At 46.6% G+C, this 14,185-nt stretch overlaps 1 protein-coding gene, 1 non-coding gene and 1 pseudogene across 2 annotated transcripts in view; 1 reads left to right on the top strand and 2 right to left on the bottom strand.

Moving 5' to 3' along the window:
* The window catches only part of LOC119180627 (uncharacterized), a 118,595-nt pseudogene extending 116,037 nt beyond the window's left edge, over positions 1–2,558 (top strand).
* The window catches only part of LOC119181881 (metalloprotease TIKI2), a 130,194-nt gene extending 123,119 nt beyond the window's left edge, over positions 1–7,075 (bottom strand). The window contains exon 1 of the mRNA XM_037433122.2: positions 6,725–7,075. Coding sequence (XP_037289019.2) covers positions 6,725–6,811 — 87 coding nt within the window. The 5' untranslated portion in view covers positions 6,812–7,075. The remainder of the gene's footprint in view (positions 1–6,724) is intronic.
* Positions 7,076–14,023: 6,948 nt separating this feature from the next.
* Positions 14,024–14,096, bottom strand: TRNAR-ACG (transfer RNA arginine (anticodon ACG)). Its single transcript has one exon. It is a non-coding gene; the product is annotated as a tRNA-Arg (tRNA).
* Between the last annotated feature and the right edge of the window lie 89 nt (positions 14,097–14,185).

The raw sequence follows: 14,185 nt of genomic DNA, 5'->3' as shown, positions 1-14,185 counted from the left end.
GACTTCGGCTGCGTTCTTTTTTTTTTATGATCGCAATAAATTAATGAGCCTGGCATGCTGCAATCGCTGATCCAACTGATTATGGAAAGTTGTGCGCATGCCCTCAACTGTTGCATACTAAGGCACATTTTTGTAACCCCAGAATTTACGACGAACTTCTGCGTATCCTTCGCCAATCTAAATAGTCGTGTGGTTATTTTGTAGAGTCAGGAATTAAAACACAAATACGTTCTACAGAGATATTGTACAAAGCTCTGAGACTAGAAAATACGAGAGGCAAATGCAATGCACACACAACAGAAACTTTACGCTTTGTGTGCGTCCCTCGTATTTTTAAAAGACCTGGATTTCTGTTTTATTAAGATATTTGCAATTTTCTAAAGACCATTATTGTGCTATATTACATATTAAGGCTACTGATCATCGGTGCCAGGTAATATTTTTTTTTTGTTAGAAGCGTACCACAGATGTAAACCGCCCCAAAAACGTGCGGAGTACGTAACTTCCGAGGAAGCTATATTCCGGCTTTGTCTGAGAACATAACCTCCAAATAGATGTTCCGACCTGTTCTTGCGAGCTACACAGCTACCAGCTATTTAAGAAGCGCCACGAGCGAACAGAGCAGAATTTCGCATTTGCAGTGGAGCCTACGCTCCGCAAACTTTTGGGTGCATTTATACGTCTGTTAGGGAATAGTCGTCGCGTTTATCTTTATTTGTTAATAAATATTAACCTTCACTCCTTTCTCGCCTTTTCTGACAGTTTTATTGTTAAGGGAGTGCTCTGTCCTGTCCGGTATTTTTTTCGTCCAGCTGTTGGCAATTTTATTTCATACTGCTTAACAAATTAGTCAATCAAATTATATGGATGCTGTATGAAAATGTCGAACCTCCACCAGCTCATTTCCGCGCTATAGCTTGTTGGAAATTTCCATTTTTCGGGACACGGGGTCTTTGGAGAAGCTGAACGGGACCAAGATCTTGTGGCAAATAACATCACGGAGGTAATGCATGGACAGTGGCTCGAACAATGATTCCTCTCGAGGTATCCAACTTGCCACGCCGGGCACAGAAGGTGTGCCGCGCACACCCTAAACCTCGTCGCTTCGGTGGATGCCGAAAATGCCGGCAACAACGGAACCTATACCGCGAAATGGCGAAGACCGTTTTCTCAAAACTGAAGACTCTTTGGAGGAGGAAACAAAGCCGGTCTGTGGAGGCAGCCGAAGCAATAAAGGCATGCCTTGGGAAGGCATCTCCCTGTGCCGAATGCAACGCGATGGAATTCGTTGCTCAACGCCATGAAGTACGTAAACGAAGTACCGAAAAGGGAGGATGGACGCAACGTTCGACGCATTTTCGTTGCCACGATTGACAGCATGAGGAATCTATGTTCATTGATGAATACTGCATAGTATGTTTCGATTATTTGTTTAACACGATGTTTCCGTTTTCTCAAAACTGGAGACTCTTTGGAGGAAACAAAGCCGGTCTGTGCAGGCAGCCGAAGCAGTAAAGGCTGCCTTGGGAAGGCATCTCCCTGAGCCGAATGCAACGCGATGGAATTCGTTGTTCAACGCCATGAAGTACGTAAACGAAGCACCGAAAGGGAGGACGGACGCAACGTTCGACGCACTCTCGTTGCCACGATTGCAGCATGAGTAATCTATGTTCATTGATGAATACTGCATAGTATGTTTCGATTATTTGCTTAACATGATGCAGTGCGTTGACAGTATCTTTTATTTTTCTAGGCGATATGTACGCTGTGGCAAAGGCACTGGATTTACTACAAGGGGAACAATATATGTACATGGGCGTCCTGCAGCCAACAAACACTTCAATCTCTATACTGCGGTATCAGCGATCCCTCCCGCCGCTTAGGTACTGCACACTTCTTGCTAACAGTCTTCAGGACGCAGTCAAGAAAAGGTGAGAGAAATTTCCTGTGCCTATCTCCTAGCTGTCCTATCGTCGCGTGCTCTCGCAGGGGCGCATATGCAATCGTACCACGGATTGTCCGTGGTATGAATGAAAGTGAAATGTTTTCAACCGGGTCATTCATTGTTTCTGTAACCTTTTTTTTTTTTCAATACAGGTTTTCTGGAGTTTTGGAGGATGCCGATCTGGCCCTGGCAGCAGCGGTACATCTAAAGTTCAAGCTTTCCTAGATGACTGAAGCGCGGAAAGCAGCGACGTTACTTCTTGAGGAAGAGTGTCATGCTCTAGAAGCAATTTTCAATGAAAATGCAGCCGCCAGCGAAGGAACCGACGAAGACGACGTGTTTTTTCTGTTGCCTCAATCCTCAATCCAAGGTGAAACAATGGCTCAGCGATCCCGGAACTGACATCAGCGAGCTGGCAAAGTACCCCAAGATTAAGAAGATTTTCATTCAGCGAAATACGGGGATTCCGTCCAGTATACGCCGGCTGAACGGCTATTCATCAAAGGACGCGACAGTTTGTCCATCAAGAGGGGAAAGCTTTCTGATGAAAACTTTGAAAAGCAACTCGTTCTAAAGTGTAACGAATTTTGCAAGTAAACTTCCTTGTCACCAAGTGTGCATAAACAACAACAACAACAACAACAACAACAACAACAACAACAACAACAACAACAACAACTGATGTGACAAAGTGAGCCTTACAGAACGATTGATTATATTGGCCGACTTTTAGGGGTTTTCTTTTTCGTCTAGGGCTTCACAACATGCAACTTTCATTACCTGAATGCCTTCCTGCGCCATTAATGGTTCAAGTCTATCACTTGTTTTGTAATCAATTACTTATTTTACACAGTAACGGAAAAATAACGACGTTACGTTTTCACTGTAACTGTAACAAGTTACATTTACAAAATCGGTAACTGTAACAGAGTTACTTTTTTGCCTTCAGTAACTGTAACTGTAACACTGCTACTTTTTACTGGTAACGTGCCCATGACTGATCAGGACTAAAGAAGCAATATAGGTACGAGGACACGTTATAAGTGTCAAATGGAGCAAGGTAAGTGTGCCAGAAAATATTATATATAATTACGTTGTCGGGTTTTACATCACGTGAATTTTTACTGGGTCATTGAGGAACGCAGCGGCAGAATTTCACTTTAATGTTCACGATGATATGTTAACCTCGACCCACGGCAAGAAGAGTCTCTTTTTTTTATTTTATTCGTCGCCGATCAGACTTTTGCGCAATGAGTGAGATTCTTATCTGTGACGTCGCGCACAACACCATGCTGCCGCCAATGCTGTACGTCGCTTAAAACTGCATTGCACATGCCACGATGGAAATTGAATAAGTTTACATGTACATCACCATGTACATTTCATGTACACGGTGATGTGCCATGAAGTCCATGCCAGTCACCGTGTACATTCAAAACGTTCACTTTCGAAAAAAAGATCAGACTTGTTTATGACAGCCACCTACGTGGGTGAAGCACACTGCGCGCTAGTCGCGTCTCTCAGTACTCTCAGATAAAGTTTCTCCATCCATCCAACTAGGACGAGCAAATTTCCGCACTATGGACAGTGACCCTTCCGCGAACCCCCTTCTTTCAAAAGCCGCGACTTTAGAACATAGCAGTGTAGAAATTTCTGTCGAAGAAATGCAGAGACACAGCTCTGCTATGCGGAAAGATGCCGCCGACGAAACTTTCCTGCCAACCAGCACCAGTTCCGAGAGAGGGTATGGTGGGCGGGGTGCCCGCAGTGACGTCACATTGTTTACAAACAGGGAAGAGGTCTATTGGTTGCGTGTCTGCCTGCTCCGCTGCAAATATCGTTGAAAGAAAATATTCTTTTGTCGGGCTTCTTTCGTGCATAGCGTCGTATTTTCAGCACAGCCTAAGAAACACTAAAGCCTTTAAAAAATACGTGTCTATGTATTTTATAATAAAGGAGCACACCATCTAATACATACGCGTTGGCGTTGCGCGTCAGATATGCGTATAGTCTTTGCTTTTTTATGTATGAACGCAGCCACCTGTTAAGATAGCTGGTCGTTTGGGAAGTGCTTAAACTTTGGTAGTGTGGCTGGGCTGAATCGTGTGGGAGACAGACGGACAAAGTTTCTGCGTTCAACTATCTCAAGAAAGACTATCGTCTTCAATAATTACACTGCCTGGGGTTTTGCGTCTCAGATGCACGACATGATTATGTGAGGCACGTCGCATCAGAAATTTTCGAGTATCTGGCGTTCTTTAACGACCACTAATATCGCAGAGTACACGGGCCTTTAGCATTTCGCGTCCATCAAAATGCGACCGCCGCGGCCTGAATCGAACCCGCGACCTTCAGGCCAGCAGCCGAGTTCAAATACTCTGAGTGAGATAATCTGCCTATTGCCAGGCACCCATTGTTCTCTTTGAAGGCGAAAGCCTTAGAAAGCCTTCAAGGCGAAAGCCTTAGAAAACGCGACCGTCGGTGGCGTCCACCCGAGTGATGCAAAAAGAAAAAAATTGTAATCACGCCATGATGTCACCTCGCCCCTTGCAAGCGAATCGTTTGTCAGTTAAGTATAGGACATTCAAGTTTTTCAAATGTCCATTTATTTTGTAGTGTACGTATATACCACGTGTTGATTCAACTGTGCAAGACTTTAAATCACGACTGTCGCTCGACCGAAGGAAAGAGAAATGTTTATTTTTGGCAGAAAAGCTGGGAGGTCGACCCGAATCATTTTCTGACGTGTGACTCAGCGTTAGGAAATAGAAGTTTTATGGTAGACTCAATAGAACAATGCAGTCACACGAGCTGGAAAACCACGCTCGTTTTGTAATTACATTACAATGCATGATTTTATTTGACATGCAATTAAAAATAACACATCTATTTAAAAAGCAAAATGGCCGACATATGAAGATGTGGGTCCTCCCTTAATTTTTTTTTTTATTTACGCCCCTGCTCTAGATGTTCGCGTTGTTTGATTGTTCACTACACGTGGGCACTTCCGGGTAATTATTCGTGGCGAACGTTACGTTTAAGATATTTTATTTTTTCTTTAAAGTAAGCATGAATGCTCATCTGAGTTGGCACACCTCGCTACATCGGCACTAATACGACGTAAATGAAAATGTGACGTTCCACACACACACACACACACACACACACACACACACACGCACGCACACACACACACACACACACACACACACACACACACACACACGCACGCACACACACACACACACACACACACACACACACACACACACACACACACACACACACAAAAAGCTCGCGGAAGATTCGCGCGGCGCACCATATACCATGACTGGCACCAGACGAGCGCCATTGTCCGCGTGCATGCTAGCGCGCTTGGCGCCTTGCCGCCAATCACATTGATAACGGTGACTGACATCAGTCGATTTCTGCTGAAATCTTGCAGCCGTCCTTGGTCACAACGTCACCACGAGAGCTTCCGCGATGCATGGGGAACATTCCTTACTCCCAAAATCGCGCGCCGGGGGGAGCGAAGTCAGCTCTATATACATAGACATAAAAGGGCTATTACATAGACATAATAGGGAGGTGGGCGCAGTCAGCCCCATACATTGAAATAGGGAGAGGGCGCTCCGACGAACCTTCACCCCAACTCCCTGAAGGGGAACCGTGCGCACGCCTATACGCCGCCTGGAATTACCTGTGCGTGTGCGTGGCTGTGTACAATGCGATTCAGCTTATAGAGGCTGAAAAAAGATTAGAAGTCTTTCCCTTATAGGGAAAACGGGGGCACGTAAAGCTTCGCGTGTGCGTTCCGGATGTACCATTTCTCTTCCTTCTTTCCTTTTTATCCTTATTTCTTCTTTTCGTTAACATTGTGCAATGCTCTCTGCTAACTACCTTTCCCTTCCTCCAGTGCCGGGAATAAACGTGCTCCACATTAGTAAACAGAAGTAGGCGCCGTCGACATACGAGGGCGCTTGTAGCGACGTGTAGGCTCCGCCCAGCCCAAAGGCCGCCACCGCCTTTTATGTTCATGTAACAACCGGCACAGCAGCTGCAAAAGCAGCCTCCGAGCACAGCACGTTGGCGAAGCCTGCCGCGCGCTGTGCTTAAAGGCAGCTGTCACGTGAACATAAAGGACAGTGGCGAGCTTTGGGCTGGGCGGAGCATGCATGCCGCGACGTCGTTACAAGCGCCCTCGTATGTCTACGGCGCCTACCCCTCTGTTCACAAACATGGAATACGTACCTTCATCCACGTGCTCAGCGCAACACTTCCGCAGGCTAGAACAGTGTGTGAAACGATAAAATGGAACAGTGAAAGGAGACAACGAAGTGTGACAATGTGAAATGACTGTAGACTGACAACAGATATTTCTGTAGCGATCAGCTGTAGCTGATCGCCGACAAGGATTACTATGACAGTAGACTGATAAACAGATTTCTGTAGCAATCAGCTGTAGCTGACAGCCGATAAGGTTACGATTGATAGAGCATCGCTTATTAGAAAACTGCGCTTCTTCGAGGGCTCAACTCAAATCGTGTGCACCCGGGCACGCATTTCTCTACACAGGCCAGCGCATGGACCTTTCGCGAACTAAGCCGCCACACAAATCTGTACTCACGAAAGCCTCGCCTAAATTGCCGATGCTCACGTTACATCGTCTTCGAACGCGAACGTCGCTCTGCTGCTATAGGCCCGGGTGCCCGGCACGAAAAAGCACGTGCAGGCTGAATGCACGCACGTGTCGAATGAGTGTCTTGTCTCGCCGCTCACCTGCGCTGTAGGCGGCAGCACCAGGCAGTAGCAGCACACGAGGGAGACACACAGCACTAGCAGGCCCTGGTGGCCGCAACGCGTCATGCTGCTCACGGGGTCCCCGCGGCGCGCCGGCGACGGCGACGCTGGCACGACGACGCTCCTGGAGCCATTCGTCCACGTGCGTCGCTCCTTCGGAACAACAGCTGCTTTCTGTCGTGACTGACTGAGAGGCGACTGAGAAGATGCGCACCACGATGCCGCTCCTCCTTCTCGGCGGAGTGGCGGCGCTGTGGTTCCGCCGCTCCTCCCACCGAGGGCGGTCGCATCGCGCGACCGGAACCCGTCGCGATTTGCCTTCAGAACAGCGACGTTTCGTGCTTGCTTGCTCTACCTATATTTCGACTCGTGCCCACTACGGTCGATTGGCCATTAAACTGGCGGTCAATGTAATGAGTAAAAATTTAGGGGCGAAGCTCCTCACGGCGTGTATTGTGCGTCCCCCCGTTGTAGTGCGTGACCTGTGGCACATACCCGACCTCGGGCACATATCCGCGTGTCCACGTGTTACGAAAAACGTAGCACGGCGTCGTCATCACGCTCTCGGTGTTTAGAAAGCGCTGACAGCAGAAATGGGTACATACTCTTGTTTAGTCCTTGGATTGTCCGCTGGATGGCGGTACTTGTATATGATGAATATATGATAAAAAGAAGAGAGGTCGCGGTACTTGAAGTGTTCACTAAATGGACGGACGGACGCATAGATGGACAGACACACGGATGGACACACGGACGGACGCACTGACGTACACACGAACGGACGCACGCACGGACGAACGGAAGCACGGACGGATTGACAAACCCTTCGCCTCACTCATCATCATTCATTCGTGGATATGCTGTGCTTTTTTAAAATTAAAATTCGATTAAAAATGAGACAATCACTCATAGAATATAAAAATTGAACAATTATAAGATTGCTTATGAATAAAGTACGTACAGAGACGCTCTCGTACCTTGCCTCTTTTTATTTGTTTGTTCGTTCGTTTTTTTCCTAATACAATGACCAATTGGCCAATAATGAGTAGTTGGAAATTTGAAACGTTGTTCAAAAAATGTAGTAGATCCTTATCTCATAGCTCGTACCCAATGCAAGGAATTGACCGAGTAGTAGGTTGATTTTTTCAGTATTTTCTTTAGTATATTACTCGTATGAGCTAGGATAAACAAGCTATTTGAACTAGAATAAGCTAAAGTAAACAAGCTAGAATGAACAAGTATATTTTTAGTATATTACTCGTATAAGCTAGAATAACAAGTTTATGTACAAATTATTGGTGATGAAAGACAGCATTACCCCGCCTCCTCGAGTGGTTAATCGTTAGAGGAATATTGAGCAAGCTACACTACCGTTTGCAGCAGGTGCGAGCGTTGAACTGAAACTCTGCTTGGTGAAGTGCAGTTCGTGGAGCACGTAAGAGAGAGAGAGATAGAAAAAGAAGATAGAGAGAGTTAAATATAGAAACAGAAGGAGAAAGAAATATGTAGAAAGAAACACATGAGAAAGAGTGGTAGCTTTTAGTGCGAAATAAGGACGAGGCGGACAAGCGCAATTGCGCATGTCTGTCCCGTCTTTATTTCGCAGTGGGCAAAAGAGAAATAAAAGATATATAAACAAACATACAGAAAATAGACGCAAAAACAGAGATAAAGAAAGAAAATCCCCACGAGTGAGTATGAGCCATGTTGGAGGTGTTACGAGCCGCGTCGGTGGCCGCAGCGGACCCAGTAGGTAGCGTGGAGCTGGGTGGTGGTCGTCATTCCGCAGGCCATGGGGACGTTCAGAACACCAGAGAGCTGAGGCAGAGGGACAGGCGTCAAGGAAAACTTAACAAGACGTTTATTTGCAACATGTTGGACAGTAACGTCCGAACGACGACTCTTCTCGCGACTCTCTCCTGTTTCCTTCTGGCGGGCTGCTCCCGCTGCCTCGCCGTGCAGTTCCGAAGATAGGGGCGGAATGTCTCTTCGGGGAACCAACCACTCCTTGGAGAGCACAACACACGTATCCCTTCACACACGTGGCAGATGCACGTGGCACACGCGCGGGGACTCGGAAGCGACCACGCAGGAGAACTTCACGGCAGTCGCTCCTGTAGCACACAACCGGCCTTCCACACATTCCAGAGGGGCCCGCCCGTAGCCTCTGCCCCGCAGGCGAAGCGCACAGCCGAGACAAAGACAGCCGGTGCAGGTGACAACCCGCACCCCACAAAAGAATGTCCGAGATGACGGGAAGGCACGCTTGGGGGCAGCCGGTCCAAGGACTTCGTTACTGCTTTGTAACACAGGGAACAACAACATCTCGTCTCTCCTTTCAGGCTTGTCGCCATTACTGCGAAGCAAGTGTCGTTATGACGTCACGTGACGTCACACGTTGACGTCTTCACATGACACCGTCGCTTATTCCGACGTAGGATGATAACGGAATCGGTGCAAAACCGGGTGAGGTCCTTCGATGTGTGCGATCCTGGAGGCAGCGCGAAATCACGTTACGTGCCGAAAGCTTTCGAATGGGAGACGGGGTGGAATCGGGCTCACGGCTTCCCGCACAACTTCAGTGTATGAAGGAAAAACATAACCGAGGTTGACGGGTGCAATGACGTTTGCAAAGTACGAATATAATCTCGCCGGCAAATAGGTCTTGCGCGTTTAAGTGCACACTTACCGAGTAGTAATTATTAGGGTGCATGTCCGAACATTGTGTTGAAGCGCTAGGAACGCATCGCTACGATTCACAATAATCTGTACGCGTGCCCTGTGTGTGCAACGACTCTTTCACTACTCGCAATAACGTCGCATTATCGTAGGCTTTATCGCTGCTTCGACATGGCATGACAATAGTTATGGCGCGAAAACAAAACGACGACACATGCAGAGACAAGAAGGACACTGTCCTTCTTGTCTCTGTGTCTTCGTTTTGTTTTCGCGCTGATAACTATCGTCATGCCATACCAACTAGCCCAAGCTGCCACACTTCTCGACATGGCATTTCATGATGTGAGGTTGTAGTTATATTTTAGTAGAAGTAGCTGAGCAGGAACAGAAGCAAGACGGTAAGACTACCCGGTAACGTGTAGGTTGCGGTCACGGGTTTAGCCCCCTTCCTCTTACTTCCCTTTCTTCGGCGACTGGAGGTCGCCGAAGAAAGGTAAGTCGGTTGGGCTTATCAGTCTCGTCATTATTTGAAGAGCATGACTATGGCCTCGTAGTTTTTTAACGATTGTGGTAGACGAAGGTTCCTGACGTTGCATTCTAAAACATTTTAATGTCCCATGTTTACTCCTTTAAAGGCGATGGACCGAAGGCTCGCCGTGACTTCGTTCTTTTCGTTTTTTTTTTCATCAATTTTCAATCATGACGTGTTTTGGACTTGATCAACAAAGAGGGAGGGGAGGATACATTTTAACTTACACGTTCTCTAACGGTGAACCTTGCGCACGTTTATGTCAACAAAATAATTTTAACCGAATCTTCAAGCTTATCACTTATGCTACGTTTCTCTAGTTGGATAACACTATTGAGCAGAGCGTTGTTGAAGGGTGTAATATCCCTATAAAAGCAAAGTATACAAAGCACGTCTCGTGCCGGAGGGTCCAAACCAAACGCCACACGCAAAGGCGGCCATTCTGCGTTGCAGTCTTCCACGCAGTCGAGCCAGCGCTTCAATTAAGCTGCTTTCGGAAAAAATACCCTATACAAAACGTTATATCAGATTTGATTTGATATGTGGGGTTTAACGTCCCAAAAACGTTATATCAGGAAAAAGCCAGTTGTGGTTGTAGTGTTGGCTGTCCGCTTGTGAATCAATGTAGGGAACCGCCCACGTGTGCGGCTGTTACTTAGGACAATAAATGAATAAATAAGTAAATAAGTCAGTGATTATTCAATGAACATAACACAAAAAAGTAGTTACAAAATTATCTGGACCGTTAGCGTCTGTGGCTAGTTACTGGTTCAATTTATTACATGAGTATTTTATTACATGTCAGGAGCAGAGGTGCAGTTAATATGATTATGAACATTTATACAAATTAAATGACAGGGTAGATTCGGAGATATATTGTATCAAACCAAATACATGTGACAATAAATACAAAATTGCCGCAACATTCTAAGTAGACAAGAATCAAAGAAAACTCGGTCGTTCGGAGCGCGCTGTTACGACCGTCCTCGTTATTTAAGTTTTTCGGCCTTTGTGAACTGAACGAAACTATTTCGATGCATTCCAAGGGAGGGTGTGATGTCAAGACGGGTTGGTTTCCTGTCAGCAAAACGTGAAAAGGGGTCCAGGACCGGTCTGTGCAAGGAAAGCACACGAGCCAAGAAAGGCCATTGTGAGCTCGACTCTAAGCAAGGCTTTCGAGGCAGACAAAGAGGCAGCTGGGCCATTTTCAAGGTCACCGAGGATCTGAAAATCTCAGAACCAGCATGGTACTTGCAGTCCAGGCTGCAAGCTAAAGCCAAAATGGTTGTAGCTGCATCTTGCGAGGACAAGCGGAGCCCCTGGATATGTGCAGCTAAGCCGCAGCTTCTAGCAAACAACCAGGAATGGAATGTGGGGGTGAAGAAAAATATAATGTTCTATCTGCTGCAGCCCTTGTCGGAGCTAGCCTCGGCGACGAGGGATTAGTTGACTTCTCGTTCTCCTTCTCAGTTACTAACCATGTTAAATAAATTGTTGTCGTTTTTACGAGCGCCTCATCTGACTTGTTCGACGATGGGTCCTAGGACGGGGGCCCGCTATCAAACTGAGACCCGCAGGACCCGGAGTCGCGACAGTGCATACGATAAGACCTCCCCGCATGTTAAAGCGGCTTTCGTAGGCTCAAGCAGAGAAGAAACGCACCACCTGTCTTAACGAGCATGAAAAGATGAGGGGGAGTGGGGGGTCCTCGAGCAGTTACTGTGAACCTTGATTTCACAGTCGTAGACGTCATCGCTGGCCCCCGCGGTATCTCGCTATATTTCGGCAGTCATCAGGGGCGGCTCGTGCACCCTGCCACGTGCTGCACTCTCAACGCAATGAGACCAAAGTGCCCCCGCTAAAAGTGACCCTGGAGCGGCCGTATTCGTTTACACCAGCGTTTTGGGTATATACTTGCGTTAGATCAGATCCAAAAAAGTTAGCTGCCAGCCTCACTTAGTGTAAAATTTGTTACTGTTGCCTTCATTGATGCACCCTTGCGGTGATACTGGGACTTCCTTTAGTTATACATAGCGTTCACGTGACGTCACAAACAGGTTATCTGCGTTGGGTACCTCAACATGGCGGCCACCGTGACCCATTAGGTAGTATCAGCGGGGGAGGACACACAGTCGTTCGGTCCCCGCGTTCTCTCAACTCACCCTCTTCTGTTCTCCAGCCACCGCGCCAAGAGTGGACATAGGTCCCCTCACGTCCTTTTGTGCACAAAGACACGTGAGAGGACATCGGCATTAATCTGCTGGTACCCCAAGATGGCGATCACAATGACGTCAATGAGAAGCAGAGACCAGATTTTAGGCCAATGCCTATTTTGTTTCTTGCATTCCTCGCACCTCACTTTGATATATGAGTATGATTAAAGGTTAAGAAGGGTTTTTTATGGGGGTTTTATTGTGCCTAAAATTGGCTATATTTTTGGGCGCTTGTGCTTAAATGCTTACGATACATATTTTCAATAACGGTGCCTATGTGAGCGCTACCTAAAGCCTTTAGAGACTTTATTCGTGTCGCCGGGAGCTCTAAGAAAATGACAGCTAGCAGCAGTGAAATAGGGCGCGCCTGTCTGCATACGCCACCCCGCTAGGGTGGCTAGCTACAACCACGCTGTCACGGCTCATTGTGCACGTCCAAGAATCGCCGCCGTTTCTGAATGACCAGTAGCCGAAAAGGAACATGCTATGTTACAATAAATGCTGTACATAAGTGAGGTCCTTAAAGAAGTTGTAAACGGCTTTGATGATGAATTAAGCCAGTTGATCGTCATCAGTCCAGCAACATTATGGGACAATTACACGTTTATGTTGAACTGTTGGCGCCTTCGTACCATCCGAAACAACACTTTTTTCTTTGTTTTCCTGTCTTTTAGATACAACTCGAGCACGTCTTCGACTTTAAAATTATTTACCTTTATTATAACACTTATTATGCCTAAACTTACGACGTTGGAGGCCTAAAAGGTTGTTTCGCCTGTCTATTTTTGGCGCAAACGAGCTTTTTTTTTTTTTTCTGATGCCTGTAAGGTGGCCTTCAGTCATAACCATAGTTAGAACCGTAATATCAGGGATTTTACGTCCCAAACCCACGATATGATCTTATGAGAGATGCCGTAGTGTAGGGAACAGAAAATTTCGATCATCTGGTGTTCTTCGACGTACGTCCAACTGCCACTTCCAGCGCATTTCGTCGCCATAGAAATAAGACCTCCACGGCTGGGATCGAGTCTAGGCCTTGGGGTCAGGAGCCAAGCACCAGTGCTACACCGCTGCGTCATACCGAGGCGTACTGCAGGATTCTGCCGCTGATCCATGTCAGTATTTGCAACACGGTTACGAAAAAGACCTGTCAGATCGTGGCAACGTCAATTATGCTTGCTGTGCTCGCTATCGGCTTTGATGTCGTCACAGCTGCAACTCGTATACTCACAAAGTTTACAGATGCAACTCATATATGACTCGCCACTCGCTCATCCCAGATGAATGCAACAACAACAACAACAACAACAACAACAACAACAACAACAACAAAAAAAAAAAAAAAAAACCTGGAGTATGTGCTTTAACGTGAGTATCGACGTATAACATTTTGGCGCCAGTGCAATCGAAGCAACCGATACTGGTAAGCCCACGATTAGGCCTGTAGAGAAGGGTGGGAGGCCTATCCAACCCCCTCCCACGAAGTCGCTCCAACTTGCAATGTTTGGCTCAAACCGAAAACGAATACCAGGTGGTCGACATTTCCGGAGCCCTCCACTACGGCGTCTCTCTTAGTCATATGATGGTTTTGGGACGTTAAACCCCTCAAATCAATCAATCAATCAATCAAACCATACCAAAATACCAGCGCTCGCCCACTGCTTCGCCTGATCCCACAACGTGTGAAATTTGTCGCTTTAGTTTGCACTTTCTTCACTCTTCTGCTGATTGCAAGACGGGTCCCAAGCGTACCATGAATGATCTGATTTCTGCTATACAACTCGATCAGTTCAAATATTGCACACAAAGTAGCATTTAAATAATAATAAAAAATAGCGGGAAGAAATAAAATAATTGCGAGCCTGCCAGGATTCGAACCTGGAATCTTCTGATCCGTAGTCAGACGCGTTATCCGTTGCGCCACAGGCCCCAACGAGAGCGTCGGTGTTTAAAACTTTTTTTAAAGGTATTGAAAACGTTCGTTCAGTCGTTTTAAGTAATAAGTTATTGTTCGTGGTT

This window comes from Rhipicephalus microplus, chromosome 10, assembly GCF_043290135.1.
Source record: "Rhipicephalus microplus isolate Deutch F79 chromosome 10, USDA_Rmic, whole genome shotgun sequence".
NCBI lineage: Eukaryota > Metazoa > Arthropoda > Arachnida > Ixodida > Ixodidae > Rhipicephalus > Rhipicephalus microplus.
The sequence above is the reverse complement of the archived record's forward strand: the minus strand, read 5'-3'. Positions and strand labels throughout refer to the sequence as shown.